Source organism: Pollicipes pollicipes, unplaced genomic scaffold (genome assembly GCF_011947565.3).
Source record: "Pollicipes pollicipes isolate AB1234 unplaced genomic scaffold, Ppol_2.1 Scaffold_4295;HRSCAF=5057_pilon_pilon_pilon, whole genome shotgun sequence".
Taxonomy (NCBI): domain Eukaryota; kingdom Metazoa; phylum Arthropoda; class Thecostraca; order Pollicipedomorpha; family Pollicipedidae; genus Pollicipes; species Pollicipes pollicipes.
The window spans coordinates 27,273,860-27,290,167 of record NW_023596461.1 but is presented as its reverse complement, the minus strand read 5'-3'; the positions used below and the strand labels follow the sequence as shown (position 1 = coordinate 27,290,167).

Here is a 16,308-nt window from a genome sequence, read left to right as displayed (position 1 = left end):
TCTATCCAACCTCATTTAGGCACGTCGGGGTTTCTGGAACTAATATGCATTTACGCACATGAGCGCTAACTTGACTATCCACTACAATACTTACAGTAATACTAGCATGAACATGCGCGTAGCACACGAGGGTACGTTACAATACGTCAGTGCTTCAACATTTTTGGCATCGCTAGTGGCACCCTCCGGGTTCGTTCGCACACAGTAGGACTCTCCCTCCTCTTGAGGGGTGCACACGCATTGCGGGGTCACATATTTCACTGCATCTAACCCGGTTCCCAGTCCAGGTACACTTGCCTGCTAAGCGGCCGCTTCTCCCCCCCCCCCCCCCTTCCCTCCCTCACTCACACACAATCAAGCACATCCTCGCCACGTGAGCGTGGACAGTGAAGCCACTGCTGAGCCGGTGCCAGATCAACGCCAGCCATCCGGGACAGCCGTGACCCACCACCGACCCGAGGTCACCAGCGCCCGCCAGGGGCTGGCCAGGTCAGCGGAGCGCCGCCCGGCCGTCCCTGCCCGCCGCTGGCTCCGGCGCGGGCCGGCCGACCGCGGCCCGCTGGCGGCCTCACGAGCTCTGTTCTATCCGCCGCGGCACGGGCGCGCCGTCCTCTGGAATGGCCGAGCAGACGGTGTTAGGCGCCGGCTCCTCGCCCTCCTCCTCCTCGGTCAGGGTCGACTCGTTGGTGTAGCGGCGGCCGACGCGCGGCTGCGAGCCGACCGAACAGTCGCTGAAGCCGCTGTCGCTGCGCTCGCTGTACAGGGAGCCGCGCTTCTGCTGCAGCAGGCCGCCCGGCGCGCTCAACAGGTTGGCCTCGCGGCTGGCGCGCCGCTGCTGGCTGGCGCGCCGCGCCGGCAGGCTGGCGCTCATGCGACCCAGCGCGCGGATGGCGTTACCCGTTTTCTAGGGGTCAGAACGCCAGGCGTTAGTGGGGAGAGGTGTGACGGACGCCCGGGGCACTCCACAGGCAGTGGGAGGTGGCGTCACACACCATGCGGGATCTGCTACATCACAGACGTGATGTGTGCTTTGAGTCATACGATTAGGCGAAGCAAACGGACCATTAGAAAATAACACACAGTTGTTGCTGAGCTGTCATCACAAAAATAACAAAGCCCGAAGCGTATTTCGTTACGCTTTTGGACCAGGTCAGAACATAAAGAAGGGTGGTTAACTGTCAAGTCGTTAACAAACGGCTAAGCACCGAAACTGGGAGCATGTCCGTCATGCATGCAACACAGACAAACAAGCGTGCGCACGCACGCACAACATGGACCGTACCTGCCACTTCCTCCTGATGATGAACTTCTTGAGTTTCTCTTTGGACAGCACCGTCGCCTTTGCCCTGACCTGACCTGCTGTTAGCCAGCTATGCTGGAGGGCCTCTTCGGCGGCCATTCTCTCCCTTTCAAAGTGACAGACGAAAACCGTGAGCAGAACAAAGCGCATTGGGATACGCTGTCGCCACATCAAAATAAGAAGTCTAAATATTATCTAAGCCATGAACAAACGGCCCGGCCCGTTTCATAACGGACACTGATTGAAACCTGAGATCTCCCAAACACCAGATGCAATGTCAACGGCGCCTCGGTATCGAAGTCTCCTTTTTACATTGTGCGCGCATACATGCATATACATCAGAAGACATGTCACACACTTTGTTTTATATCTTTGCACGATAGACCCCTCCCCCCCCCCCTGAAATAATAAGATTGTTCAGCTGAGTGCGACGCACCTAGAACCTGAGTTCTACCCGCTCACCCTAGACACTATATGACTTCGTTACCACAGCGTCTTAGCATTAATCAGACACCCCAGCTCTGGAGCGCCACGCCCGGCCGCGTGCTGGTGAGCCCGCCGCAGGGAACAAGCTCGAGGCCGGCACTCACGGCTGCCGGTTCTGCAGCAGGTGTGTGATGAACTCCTTGGCCGCCTCGGACACCGCGTCGAAGGCGTCGTCCTCGAAGTCGTAGGCAGCCCGCGTGATGTTGGCAAACGTCTCGGCGTCGTTGTCGCCCATGAACGGAGACAGGCCCGACAGCCTGGGGGAGGGAGGGAGGGGGGGGGGGGGGGAAGTTCCGTTGAAGCTGAACGCACAGTGGCCTTTCCGCCCAGCATCCCCAGTCAAAGCGTAGAAACCACTCTTACGTTGGGGATTCAGTTCATACAGGTCGCCTCGCTGGACGTGACTTATCACATAGGAAGTACCAGATGGCACATGACGCAGCCAATGGCACAGTAAATGACAGAAGAAGTTGTGAGTAGCATATTGCACATGACGTATTAAGTTACACATCGTGTAATAAACGACGCACGTGCACACATTAAGTAGCAATTCACGGTATCCAGCCGACAACATCCGTGGGATGTAGCACAGCGCCACTCACAAGAGCGCAGACGTAAGGAGAGCAGCATGAGCACTCACAGGATGTAGCAGATGACGCCGAGGCTCCACATATCGCTGCGCGGACTGATGGGCTCGTAGTTGATGATCTCGGGCGGGATGAACTCGGGGGTGCCCAGCATGACCCGCGTCGGTTCGGACGCACGGTATCGACGCGCCAGGCCGAAGTCGATGATCTTGATCAGGTGCGACGACTTGGTCAGGCAGAGAATGTTCTCCGGCTGCCGGTAGACAGGCTGCCCGTCACCGTACAGTGGTGCGAGGGACTGGTGGATTGGCATGCATACTGACGACTTGGTCAGGCAGAGAATGTTCTCCGGCTGCCGGCAGACAGGCTGCCCGTCACCGTACAGTGGTGCGAGGGACTGGTGGACTGGCATGCATTCCGCCACCGCACTGGGGTTGGGATGGTTTGGTGGATTGGCGTGCGCTCTGGGATAATATGATGATGGAGACAGCTTGATTGATGAGAAAGGAGAATGACTTGTGGCGTGGTGACTTCGCAATGTCAACAGCTGGTGAGTGTGATGACAGACGCCACAAACACACATGCCTTTAGTGGTGAAATTTGTCGGCTTCAAGTAACGTGGAGCACGAAAGCACGTAACAAAGAATAGCTGACAGCACTAGGGCGATAGATTGCTTAGTAACTCGCAGTGAGCACTTGACATTTTAAGCTATATCGAATATTCACGGCATGCATACAAACCCACTATATTACATATCGCGTTGGGTTTGGGGGTGGCAGCCGCATTACACATATACTTAAACATGTATGAAGAAGGCAGCATTCAATTGCATTTGATAATTTCCTGCAGCTGAAATACATTACCTTCATGTCGAGATGCATGATGTTTAGATTGTGCATGTGTTGAACACCGCTGCATATTTGTTGCATGAAGAGAATACACTCGTGCTCCGTTAGGGTGAAGTCGTCGGCCACCACTCTCTCGAAGAGCTCTCCCCCGGAGACACTGCCGAACATAAGGTGTAGTACTCAAAATACAGCAAGGCACGGAGCGGATCCAGAAGCCACCGTTTTTGTTTACGCAAACACGACAGATGTGGAGGCATGGCAAAACAACTGTAAGACGACACAGGATCATTAGAGTTGACTAAACGTCAAGAACAATAACAAAAAAACTCCCATTGCAACTACCCCGAAAACACCCCTTTTGTAGGTATATGCGACATAAGGAATTTGTTCCTTCGCACCAAAAACTATTCATATTTCGTGATTAGGGGTACCATCTTAAGTAAAAGGTAAACAAAATACCACAGTGTGGCCCAAACAGCAGGCGGCAGCTGCAAATTAAACGATGGGCCGAGCCTACCAGTCCTGTTCAGCATTCTCTCCACCTAGTTATCTTACTATTCAAGCAGCATGATCATCTCGCGCCCGTGGTCGATGGCGGCTGCCAGCTGCAGCAGCTTGGCGTGGTCCAGCTCGTTCATGATAGCAATCTCCTCGCCCACTTTGGCTCGATCCGTCGATTTGATGCACTTGATGAACTTTGCCGCGAACCTGTTACCCGTATTTCTCTCTATCACCTGCGGGCGGGGGAGGGGGGCGTGAAGAGTGATGACGGAAGGAAATACTGTATTCCTCTTTTTGGCCATATGTGATTGTGGTATCTACACAACTAGCATCACAGCCGTCATACGACTGTGGTATCCACACAACTAGCATCATAGCAATCATTATCAAGAAGATGGTATTGTGACGACTGGAATAATGAGATATGCAGCGACGCAGCAACGAGCAATCTTCGGTATATACTATCAATCTTCAAGATGCACTGCCGCGAAACCAAGTGTAGCTTTCACAGGAGCATGTTGTGCTATCTTGGTGTTAAATTGACACCACGCTCCCCTTTGCCTCTTTTGCCGCCCGTCAGAGTACCTTATGGACAGTGCCGAATCGTCCCTTGCCCAGCTCCTCCTGAACTTCGTAAAGTGCGGCGAAGTCTACCCCCGACGCCAGCGTCACGTGACGGTGGGCGAACGGCGCCGCCACTGGAAACCGTCGACCACACGTGGTTAAACGAGGTCACGTGACGGTGGGCGAACGGCGCCGCCACTGGAAACCGTCGACTACGCATGGTTAAACGGGGTCACGGTGACGGAACATACAAACCAGGTACAATGCTCACTGCCACCGGGTAAGGAAGCAGGCCATGTGAGCTGCCAGTTCCAAAAAGAACACAATATGTTCGACAGGGCACGTTCGCTGATACTAATTCATCCACGACTTACTCATTCACATTCTTCCAAAAACGAACGAGATAAATGCAACCCCTACTGCCAATCTCGAGGCCAATCTCAGTGCACTTGTCACCAATCCAAACCCCGGTCTATCATGCCTCTCCTCCTCCCTGCGGCCAGTTACACTATCTACGTCAGTCTCCCGCGTCCAGACTCATCAATCCTATCTTCTCTCTTACTTAACCAGACCCCTCTTCCTCCCCCTCCTTGCCTCCCAAGACCTCCTCATTCCCTCCATCCTCCCATGGCCTGGCTCTCTATTCCTCTCCACCTGCCACGGCCTCCCCGCTGCTCTATCCTCCCACTAGCCAGTCTCACCGTCCCTCTCCTCCTCCTCCACCTCCTCCCGCGGCGGCCGGGCCGGTCGTTCCTCGAACGGCGGCGCCACCGCCTCGAAGCCGGGCGCGCTGCTGCCGTGCTTTGTTGACCGCCCGGACGCGGAAGCAGGGCGCCTCCGGCAGGCCGCGCGCCGAGACCACCACCGACGTGGAGCGGCAGTGGTCGACAAGCACGCGCCACCGCTGCTCGGCCTCGGTCACCTCCACCTGGTACTCGGTCACCATGCTGCCACCGTCGAACGGCGGGCCGCACCACGAGAGCGTGATGGAGCTGAGGGATTTGAGGGAGTTAAGAGGAAGCTCAGTTAGTCATGGGAGTGGTACCAGCCCACGTAGTCGTGGCATGAGGCTCGACGAGACCGGAAGTAGCGTTCGACTGACATCTAACCAGCAAACTGAAAGACGACCCCCTCCTCCCCCCCCCCCCCCCAGAATGCCGTGGGGCCAAGACAACGAACATCACTCAACAGTGGTGATGTCAGGCCCACTCGTCCAACGTGAGGACTTGGCTTGACTGCGACCGTTACCTGTCCGGCGGGAGGAAGCCAGCAAAGGCAGGGTGATGGCTGCCTCCGGCGCAGTCGGGGAGGTACTCACTCGGCACTGATGCGGCAGACGTTCGGCACGCCCGACGGTGGCTCCGGCGGCCCCTCCACCGCCAGCGACGCCCAGCATTCGTCCTCGCCGGCCCGCACCACGTACTTGCCGCTGTCGTCGGCCGTCACCTGGCGCAACGTCAGCACCGAGCCGCCAGGCGTCGCCTCGATCGTCACGCGCTCGGACGGCTGGAGTCGGCGACCCTGGCGGCCGAAAGCCAAGTCAGAGGTAAGTGGAGGTTCACTAGATGGCGCAAGTGCATGCCCTGTTCGACGAAATAATGAGCAGCTGAATTGCCTATGATTAATCCATGAATGATCGAATGAGTGAGGCATTAAAGCAGAGAATAAATTACCTAGCACCTGTGACCCGAATAATTTGCCGTTAGTAAAAGCGGTGGAATTAAATCCTGCCAGCGTGCACTGTCAGGTGCGGGCACCAGTTGACCTCCTTGTACATTAGTAGGGCTTGCAGTGATCTCGCAACTCATCCGTCCCTCTTATCCTCTATCTTGCTTCATCCTGCATCCGCGCGACACCCCGCTTGTCCGGGGCGGGCTGCATGCGTCAGCCACGAGTGGGCCGAGAGCCCCGTGGGAAGGGGGACCCCGGCCGGGTACCTGCGCATGCGCGGGTTAAAGCTCGGCGGTTGGCCCCCCAGGCGCATGCACGTCTGTCCCATCGTTAACCATTTTCATTCATCCCATAGCCCTGAAATGATCGTTTCTGGTCGAAAGGGCTCTAATCCAAAAACCAAAAACCATCTCGCAACTTCCCTATTATCCCCACTCTTGCTTCACTCTGATTCCTCGCGACACCCCGTTTGTCCGGGCAGGCTATACTCACCAGCCATGAGTGGACTTCAGTGCTCCTGGAGCCCCGTGCGAGTGCCCAGCGCAAGCCACGCATAGGGGACCCTGCACTGCCTTAAGCTCGGCGTATGGACCCCAGGTCCGTGTAGAGCTACCCCATCGTTAGTAACTCCCCCTCCCCCCCCTCCCATCCCACAGCTCTGAAGTGGTCGTGACTGGCCGAACGGGCCCTCATCCGAACAACCAAACCAAATGAACTCGCACTCAGCATTCGCATCAGAAATCAGAGTACTGCGACGCCCCGATATGGCTACCTTACTTCTGACCGGCGGCCCTTCGGTCCTCCTGCTTGTTTTGCCCGGCGCTAGCGAAAGGTTCGACACATATCTAAGGCATTCATCATACGACAACGGCTTACAGCAATTAACGCGAAAAAACATTTCACAGTTAAAACTCCACCAGCACGCTCTGAGTTCCGAGCGCGCACAGACCGTCGCGTCCATCTGCCGCTCACCGCTTTGCTCCAGACGACGGCTGGCGCCTCCATGAGGGTGTCGGTCAGTCGACACTCGAGCCGCGCCGTCTGTCCGAGCAGTACCGACAGGCTGGCCGGACCCTCGACAATCAGTCGGCGCTCGCCGACCGAGAACGGGCCCTGCTCGTCCCCGCTGCCGGCCGAGCTCGTCCGCCGCTCGTCCCCACTGCCGGCCGAGCTCGTCCGCCGCTCTTCCCCGCTGCCGGCCGAGCTCGTCCGCCGTTCGTCCCCGCTGCCAGACGGGTTAGCTCGTGGCTCGTCCCTGCTGGCGGCCGACGCTGCTCGCAGTTCGTCGGCGCTGGCGGCCGAGCTCGTTCGTCGCTCGTCACCGCTGGCGGCCGAGCTCGTTCGTCGCTCGTCGCCGCTGCAGTCGGCGGCGGTGCTGGTCGCGGCAGCCTCCTCCGGCGCCGGTGCCGAACTGCCGCCGGTGTCGGGGGTGACACGCAGCGCCACCTGCGAGTGCCAGCAGCCGGCCGGGCCGCGCACGTTGACGGCCACGGTGCCGGCGTGCTCCGCCGTCAGCCGCAACAGCTCCAGCGCGTGCCCCTCGCTTGTCCGGGACACCTGGCGGCGGGGAGGGGATGGTACTGGCCGGCCGGGCGGGCGGTTCCACAACTCGGGCGGAGCAAGTGCGGTGGGTGGTGATGTGGGCAAGGTGGGGTGGTCCAGCAAACTAAAAAGTGAGCTGCTGACTGATGTTGCAAGGATCGGGGACACAGCTCATTATTATGGGATCGTACAGTAGATTTAACTGACCATAAACAGGCGTTTATTGGATAGTACACTGCCTTGTCTTAGCTTCTTCATTGTAAGCGCATATCCGGCTGATCAGCGCCTCGTTCGTACTCTCCTTACTCCACTCAGAGGCCCTATAGGCCTTGCCAACGTCGCTAAGCCCCACTCACGAAGCAGATCAACTTCAATCTCGCTACAGACGTCAGTATCGGTACACAGCTCCACATAATCGGATGTCGCGTGTCACCTCCAGCCTGGCCTTGGCCAAATCCGCCTTGGTCACGTCAATCAAACCTCCGACGTGCATGATTGATAACGCCCATTGAAAAATGAAAGAGCCTACGACGAATGGAATTTGCCGCACAAAAAGCGAGCTCGCTATAGCGTGTCACAATAGCGCCCATGGACACCGGCCCGCCGGGCGTGTCCAGCTTTCGTGACGGTGCCTGCGGCCATAGCGAGGACACGTCCGCCGACACGGGGAAGTCGCCCGGTGGCTGACACCAGCAGCGTTTCACACCGCGGTCGTGTGCAGGCAGGCTGCTGCGACTTGTTTCATTCCACACCGCGCTCGCTCGGAAAGGTGGAAATGCATGCATGATTCACGGGAAGTGTTTTACGGGTGCGCCGGGGGTTTCCTATTCAAACGCACCAGACCAGGGTGTGACAGCGGACAGGGCCTCGTCCAGCGCTATCACCAGCTAGCGGCGAATTTGCCACACTTGGCTTAACTGAATCAGTCTATCCACATACCGGATGTGTCGAGCGTAAATAAGCACGCACGGCCGTCAAGAGAAGCGGAAGTTTTGCGCCCCAAAGTTGGACACTGGCAGCTTCGTAGGTGAAACCATATCCGTATCGAGATTCGATGCGAAATCACGCTCATGCGCGCGACTGCGCGACTGCGTCTACAACCGTACCAGCATACGTAGCACGTCCGTTACAGCCAATGTAAATTGCTATCAGGACGTAATGAAACCGCTGGTGCGCGTGTGTTTCGCCTCCCAAACCTGCTTCCGTTTGGGAAGACTTTTTATAAGAAACGATGCCAGATAAAAACGGTGGCTGCGCAGTGTCGGTTCAGGTTTTGAAATGGAAACAGCTCCACTGGCACAACGAGTGGCAAAAAATTAATCTCCAAAATCGGTCCGAGCACACAAAAAAACGGACTTCCCTTCATGAACGCGATCTTGGCGCTCGCCTGTCGCTTGCACTGTGCATTATGCAACTCACGGTCATGTGATGACTCGAGACCGCGTGTTGCAGTCAGACAATCGGTGTGCGCGGCACAGTTGCGCAGTCAGGTACTTACGTGCATTACTTCAGCAGCGATAACGAGGAAACGTATTAGTGGGATATCAGTTTGCGTGATAAGATCTAACCACTGCACTGCAAGATCTAGCCGTTTTCACTCGGAATCTCTTCCGTGTATCTGGATGCATAAGCAACATCCCCTACAGCGAACATTTGGAAGCAGATTGAAATGACTCAAATTATTTGGCGATCACGTACATTGACTGACATGAACGTAGCCATAGGTATATATATATATATATATATATATATATATATATATGTATGTATGTATCACGTGCACGAAGAGTTTAACTCCTAAAAAAATGAATGCAGACGGCACAAAATTAAGTACACAGCCAACGTATTTTCGACAGCACACATTAATTACATGGTTTGGTTTGCTTTGCCTAGAGTCGAGATCGGCCCTACTACAAATTTAGAGCATTTCAGATTTATTCGAGAAAAAAGCTATCCGGTGACAACTGGCGTAATACTGCAGCTACCCTGCCCAAATCACACACATTGCCTCATATCAGAACAGACCCTGCTTTACTATAGATGGGCTGTAAGGGTATTCAAAGAGGAGCCGGGAAACCCCGCCGTGCTATCGATGGGCTGTGCAGGTGTTCGGGCGGAGCCAGTAGACCCTATCTTACTGTAGATGGACTGTGCAGGTGTGCAGGATGGGCCAGGAGACCCCATCTTACTGTAAATGGGCTGTGCAGGTGTGCAGGAGGATCCAGGAACCCCGTCTTACTGTAAATGGGCTGTGCAGGTGTGCAGGATGGGTCAGGAGACCCCATTTTACTGTAAATGGGCTGTGCAGGTGTGCAGGAGGATCCAGGAGACCCCATCTTACAGTAGATGGGCTGCTCAGGTATTGGGGCGGAGCCCAGAGCCAAGGCAGCTTCAGGCTAAAGCCTGCCCCTGGCTAACGGCGGTGCAATCCCGGAGGGGCGATCAATGCGAGGATGCACGATCTGAAAGTGGTAGTCTACAAAACTGCAACCTTTTCTCGAAGAGAGCAAAAGTAATATCCAAAAGAGTGACACACACACACACACACACACACACACACACACACACACACACACACACACACACACACACACACACACACACACACACACGCACGCACGCACGCACGCACGCACGCACGCACGCACGCACGCACGCACGCACGCACGCACGCACGCACGCACGCACGCACGCACGCACATACGCACACACACGCACACACGCGCACAATCACGTAGACAAAAAATGAAATAATTTTAATTGTTGTCATAGTTATACATACCATAATTATATGTGGCGAAAGTGTACGTCATTAGTTGATGCATGCCACTTTGTAGAGGCGAACAAATAAAAAGCACTTCTTCGTCGGCGAAGTCTTGTGCATGCATTATTACGTATACACAACTGTTTTGAAGCTTTCCCTGATTTCGTAGAATACTAAGCCAAGTTAATGTTAAAGTTAATGTTCTCACCCAAGTGCTAAGACAAAACATAGTGCAGGATCTCGCGAGGCAAGTTTGAAAATAGGATTAAATGAGCAGTGCCAAAGAAAACCGAAATAAGGACTGGCACGACGGACAATGCACCTAGTTAATCTCTTTTCTAGAGCGATAACGAGCTTCCGTCTTCTCATCCCGTTCGCAGCATGTGTTGCATGCTTGCACGGCTTGTTACATCAGGATTGTGTCGTGTAAACCATCCGTACACCGGCAGGGCGGGGCAGCCGGTCCAGTCCTAGCTCTCGTATACTCCCCGCCTTCTGTGCGGCCGAGCTCTCTGTAGGCTGTAGCCCGGGATCCAGCACCGAGGCCGGAAAGCTGCAGTCTGGCCTGTGTTTCTCATCTCGACCGATTTGGATGTCAGTTAAATTGTCTGAACAGGGCGAAGGAGCTCAGAATGTGAACTAGAGACTCAACTTCATTCCAAACCTAACCAAAACCAAGAAGAAACATAATGGATATTCCGCGAAATGTTTTATGAATAGCCTTGGGACCACACGCACTCGAGCAAAAATAAACCATTATAAAACATTCATTCACGGCTGAAGAAAACCTGAATGACACCACAATCAGAGCGCAAATTCTGAACGCCAACTAATTCTCGCACTCACAATGAGCTCGACCAATTGGAGAAGACTGTTATTTGGAACCCTGGGATGTCTGCTTTGAAATACCTGAAATATCCAGTACATCTGGGCGCACCGCTGATCCATGGAGGTTCTCCGGGCCGGCCACGATTGGTCCGAGTCCTTGAGGGTCATTTCCGATTGGTCCCCACTGTCCGGTCTCCCTATCCGGGGTCAAATCGCGCCATAGCGTACAGTCGTGCGGAGGACGGCGTACTGATGGTGGGCAGGCGGGGACAGCGGACACATGCACGAGTACACACCGAGGTCGACCTATCGGCGCGACAGAGGACCGTATCAGGGCGTTGAGTGCCACCCCCTCCCCCCCCCCCCTCCTACACTGCCGTGAATCAGGCGGGGGTGCCGGATATGGGCACCTGTGGCGATAAGTTAAAAGGTATCGCAGCCGCAAGGCCTGGGCCCGTCGGCTGGGGCAACCTTACAACGTTGGAAATCACGAAACAGGGAGAGTCAGAACCCGCTTTCTGTTTGTAGGCTTCTGACGTTTCAGAACGGTTCACTTTCCCATCGTATACGTGCGTGACAGCCTTAAATGTTACCTTTTGCGAGGCTTGTAAACGGTCGATGACATCTTTCCATATCCATGTTTGCTGGGCAGTGAAATCCTGTGACAAGGCTACCGTCCACATATGCCGTGTTTAAGTTTATGTTTGGTTTATGAGCTGATAAAATACGGCTTATTCGGACCTGATATCTTTTATGGATACTCAACTACAGACTCAGTAAAGGTGACGTCAGATTGTTTTCCAACTGATAGAGCGTGCATTTATCCGGACAAATGATGAAAGCTGGCGGAGTAACGACGCCATAAGGATGAATACTGCTCGGTTGAGAATGCATCACATCCTGAAGTTGAAGGATTATAGGTCCAATCAAAATCAGATTGCCTCTAGGATAATGACGATCCTAAGAAAACGTGTATTACATTACGCAGCAACAATACGCTCTTTTTTGCAAGGCACTACATAATGTACATGAGTTTCAGCACACCGCGGGGAACGGCGACTCAGAGATCCACAAATTCTCGTCCGGTCATGATGGTGGAGGCTCGAGGCAAGTCTGGTGGCAGCTATCTATAGTACAGGCCAGCGTGCAGTCGAATAGAGATGTAAACCTTCCCCACTATACACGCAAACGATGCGCGGGTGGAAAACCGCAGCAGGCGCCTGGGAACAACTTTACTCAATTGCCGGGCATATTCAAAGCGATGGCCCCGCCCCTCCCCTCTCCTGTCCTCTCCACTCCTTACCACTGACCCGTATTTTATGGGCACCCACCTTGGTGTGCTCTGTGTCCAGATGTCTGACATGCTGGCCATTCAGTGTCCAGTCGACGGTGGCAACTCCTGTCGAACGCACCCACAAGCGCACGGTGGCGCCCGCCGGTGCTGACACCTCTCGGATCGGTGACGATTCCGAAGTTGCAGGCCCGTCCGCCACGCCATCCTCTGCGGAGGACGAGTTTGTCTCTACTTATGAACAGAGAAAACCGGACCAAGCAGGGAGCAGATTAAGTCTTGTAATTTGGGCGCAAAATTTCAGAGCAGAGCGCCTTGGGCGAATGAAAGTTGCTTACCATGTTAGAGTCGTTTTGAGAAAGCTGCACGCATGCTACGTGATAAAGCAATGCGGTCATGCGTCAGCATTGGCGACTTAAGAACACTTGTAAATTTAATAAAACAAGTTAAGATCTACTCAGTGTAAAGCACAAATCCGAAAAATGCATGGTACCAGCGTCAACCCTGCCACATTGTAAAAAGCACATGGTGTTACTGGGAATGTGTCATCGCATAGGGCGACGTCCACCACCTCTTCCACAGGGTCACAAGCTCGCGCACTGTCAGCACCGCCAGGCAGCTGCACGCGCGCTGACCTGTGACGGTCACGTGACCGTGTGAGACCGCCTGGCCGTGGGCGTTGGAGACCTCGCAGAAATAGAATCCCTCGTCGGCCGGGTAAATGTCGTCGATGACCAGCGCGAAATGCCCTCCGGCCATTGCGACGTGACGAAAGTCGGCGCAATCTCGGATTGTGACGTTGTTTTTGACCCAGGTGACCTCCAGAGGCTGAGAGCCTGTGAATGATTGGTACAGGTCATCGACGTCAAATAACGGGTATCGGTTAAGTAGCAGAAGTGCTAATACAGATTGAGAAGAACACTTTTTACTCAGCTCGCAGTACTTCAGTGCTATTTCAACAGCACCCAGAAGCCGTTACTGAAATGATGACCTTTGCTCACCATGGGATTACGGATTACGAAAACTTCGCATATTGATTGGATCACGTCACATATTCAGCACAGATGAATGGACGTCGAGAAAGGTGCGTACGAGTGAGATCCAACATGGCCAATATTCATAGCTACAGTTTAAGAGATCATGTGGACAGCCCCAATACCAAACTGTTACAGATCGACCAGCTTACAAGAATCTTGAGGTTGCATTCAGGCTTCCACATTCTACCTCTGACCCAAGAAGGGGCTAAGCGACCAACATCGTAATCGTACGGTACAATTTTCCTGGGAGTGCCACGTCAGGCATTCCCATATAGGCTCACCAGTGACTGTGACATCAAGTCTGACTTGTTGGCCCTCCGCCACTGTGACGTCTCGCAACGGATAGACGAATTCTGGTGGCGCCACCTCATCAACGGGTGAAGAAGCATTGTCCTCGACGAGGGCGCCACCGTCACCTAACCGAATCGGCTGGCCGCCGGGAACCAGTTCGACATCACTGGAATAGGGGGATGTCGATGTACTGCTCCGACTTCAAAACATAATATTCGCTGATGTTAGCTAATGCACGACGTGTTAAAACTTAAAAATAAAGCAAAATATCATGAAAATGCCCCAAACCCTAAAGCCGAAGATGAAATTTCCAGGTTTCCATGTTCAAAGCATTTGTCAGCCAGCAGCAATAAAAGGTCTAAATTTACACGCACCAGCACGATCATTGCAAAGAAGTGATACAAACATTACGACGTGACTATATAACAATAGCACCAGGTCACCGTCCCTGCAGCCGGCACCGGCGCGCCGGACCTGGTCTTACCAGAACCAGACGCCCGAGGCCGGGTGGGAGAGGATGTCGCCGACGCCGCCACGTCCGGAGCTGTCAGCCCTGGAGCGCGACATGCGCGAGCCGCCGAGGCCGCTGCCGGGCCGCTCCAGGCTGGGCACACCCAGAGGGCTGAGCGGGCGTGGCTTCCCTGCGGGGAGGGGGAGGGGAGGGGCGGCGCTGCAGCTCACGGCTTGACCGTACTACCGTGGCTTCACTGGCACGGTGGGCGAGCGTGAGTTATTCATCGGTCTCGTCAGGTGTCATCGATCGCGGATGCCGTGAGGTTGATGGACAAGTCGGTAAAACCAAAACAATACTGTGATATCAGGACAACTGGGAAAGCAATGGGGATATGTCGGCGTCAGGAGATTGATAGAAAACGAAACAAGCGGAGTAGGGCTCAATACGATGAAACTGCATGAAACGGAACGAAAGTGCAACAACAAAGTTTGAAAGCATTGCATTTACAGTTACCACAGTCTGGCGTAGCTAAAGCGCAACAGCGACGATTAAACCTCATATAATGTCAGTTAGCCCTGACTGGGCTATGACGTAGCGCCTCGTCTTTATCAGTTAGACAAACAAAGTCGGCAAACCCGCCATGTGACACGAAAAAATGCGCTGGTGACACACATAGCCCCGCGAAAACCCGCAGCGGAAGCTTAGCGGGTTTTCAGCTCTCCACGCAGATTCATGACGCGGTGCACCGTCACCGTTTCAAACTACGAGGAAATAGCGACGGCTTATTGACTTACAAACTGAGCTGTGTCAACACGTCATCTCCAATGCGCTACTCAAACAGCCGAACGGACGGGGACGCACCCAGAACAGAGGCTAGGATGAGGACGAGGCACACAAATCATGCGAGCTGCCGCCAACACGACACTGGAGCATACTGGGCGTGAGTCCGTCTTGTTCGGAAACACCCAGCACTTTAGAGTCTGGGTCGCCAGTCCTCCCGGCGTAGAAGAGCTCTTCACTACAAAGTCTGAACCCCTGTCCGCCTCGTATGGAAGCGCCCATCATATAGAGTCCGAACCCCTGCCCGCCCTGCATGGAAGCGCTCATTACTGCAGAGCCTGAGCCCTGCCTACTTCGTGTGAAGGCATCCATCGCTCCAGTGGAGTACTAACCGATGACGCAGAGCCGCGCGGTGGCCTGCATCCGGCCGGCGTCGTTCTGCAGGGTGACCCTATACAGGCCGGCATCTGATTTCTTCACATTTCTGATGAGGAGCAGACGCTCGTCGCCGGCCTCGGTCACTCTGCCGGTGGCGGGGGGGGGGGGGGGGGGGGGGAGGGAGTGAGGTGGCAGGAGAGGGGTTCAAACGGAGCGGAGAACAACAGCGGCATCACGTGGAGGGCACTTTCCGTACGAGGTAGACGAGAGTTAATAGGGGCCGGCGATCTCCAAATCATGTGTATCCGTTGTGCTTACTCTCGTCCCGCATTGATAAACAGCCGGAACGAAAGCGTTGTCATTTGATTATACAATCGGCTATTCAGTGACTGGCACCTGCATCTTAATTTTTAACTCACAGCGGTATTCAATCACTTTGCGTCCCAGGCTTACAATGACACTAAATTAAACATCCATTGTGATTAGCCCTCGTCACTTCACAGTCAGTTTATGCTGGATATCAACACTCGCTCCTGCAAGCACTCTGCAATTAATCACGGCACAATAGGTGCAAATATTGACAAAGTATCAACAAGGACGATACTGACCGCGCGAGGGTGGGAGGAGGAAGAGGGTGGAAGGAAAGAGAGATGTAGGCAGAGAGAGAGAGAGAGAGAGAGAGAGAGAGAGAGAGAGAGAGAGAGAGAGAGAGAGAGAGAGAGAGAGAGAGAGAGAGAGAGAGAGAGAGAGAGAGGGAGAGGAGAGGGAGAGGGAGAGGGAGAGGGAGAGGGAGAGAGAGAGAGGAGAGAGAGGAGAGGAGAGGAGAGAGAGAGAGAGAGAGAGAGGAGAGAGAGAGAGAGAGAGGAGAGAGAGAGAGAGAGAGAGAGAGAGAAGAGAGAGAGAGAGAGGAGAGAGAGAGAGAGAGAGAAGAGAGAGAGAGAGAGAGAGAGAGAGAGAGAAGAGAGAGAGAGAGAGAGAAGAGAGA

General features: G+C 54.4%; 2 protein-coding genes across 2 annotated transcripts in view; both read right to left on the bottom strand.

Annotated features, from left to right (window-relative positions):
- Nucleotides 1-568: 568 nt before the first annotated feature.
- LOC119097377 (myosin light chain kinase, smooth muscle-like) lies at nt 569-7,307 on the bottom strand. The gene is given in 11 exon segments (XM_037220422.1): nt 569-904; nt 1,283-1,406; nt 1,891-2,043; nt 2,427-2,626; nt 3,238-3,379; nt 3,778-3,956; nt 4,309-4,421; nt 4,989-5,180; nt 5,182-5,279; nt 5,606-5,808; nt 6,931-7,307. Coding segments are annotated over 11 exon segments (1,773 nt in total). The 5' UTR covers nt 6,964-7,307.
- A 46-nt stretch (nt 7,308-7,353) lies between these two features.
- LOC119096989 (titin homolog) overlaps nt 7,354-16,308 on the bottom strand; it is a gene marked incomplete at its 3' end in the record, with an annotated part of 102,268 nt that continues 93,313 nt past the window's right edge. The window contains 6 exon segments of the mRNA XM_037219992.1: nt 7,354-7,515; nt 12,424-12,593; nt 13,019-13,219; nt 13,702-13,877; nt 14,196-14,352; nt 15,338-15,468. Of these exon segments, the coding sequence (XP_037075887.1) occupies nt 7,354-7,515; nt 12,424-12,593; nt 13,019-13,219; nt 13,702-13,877; nt 14,196-14,352; nt 15,338-15,468 (997 nt within the window).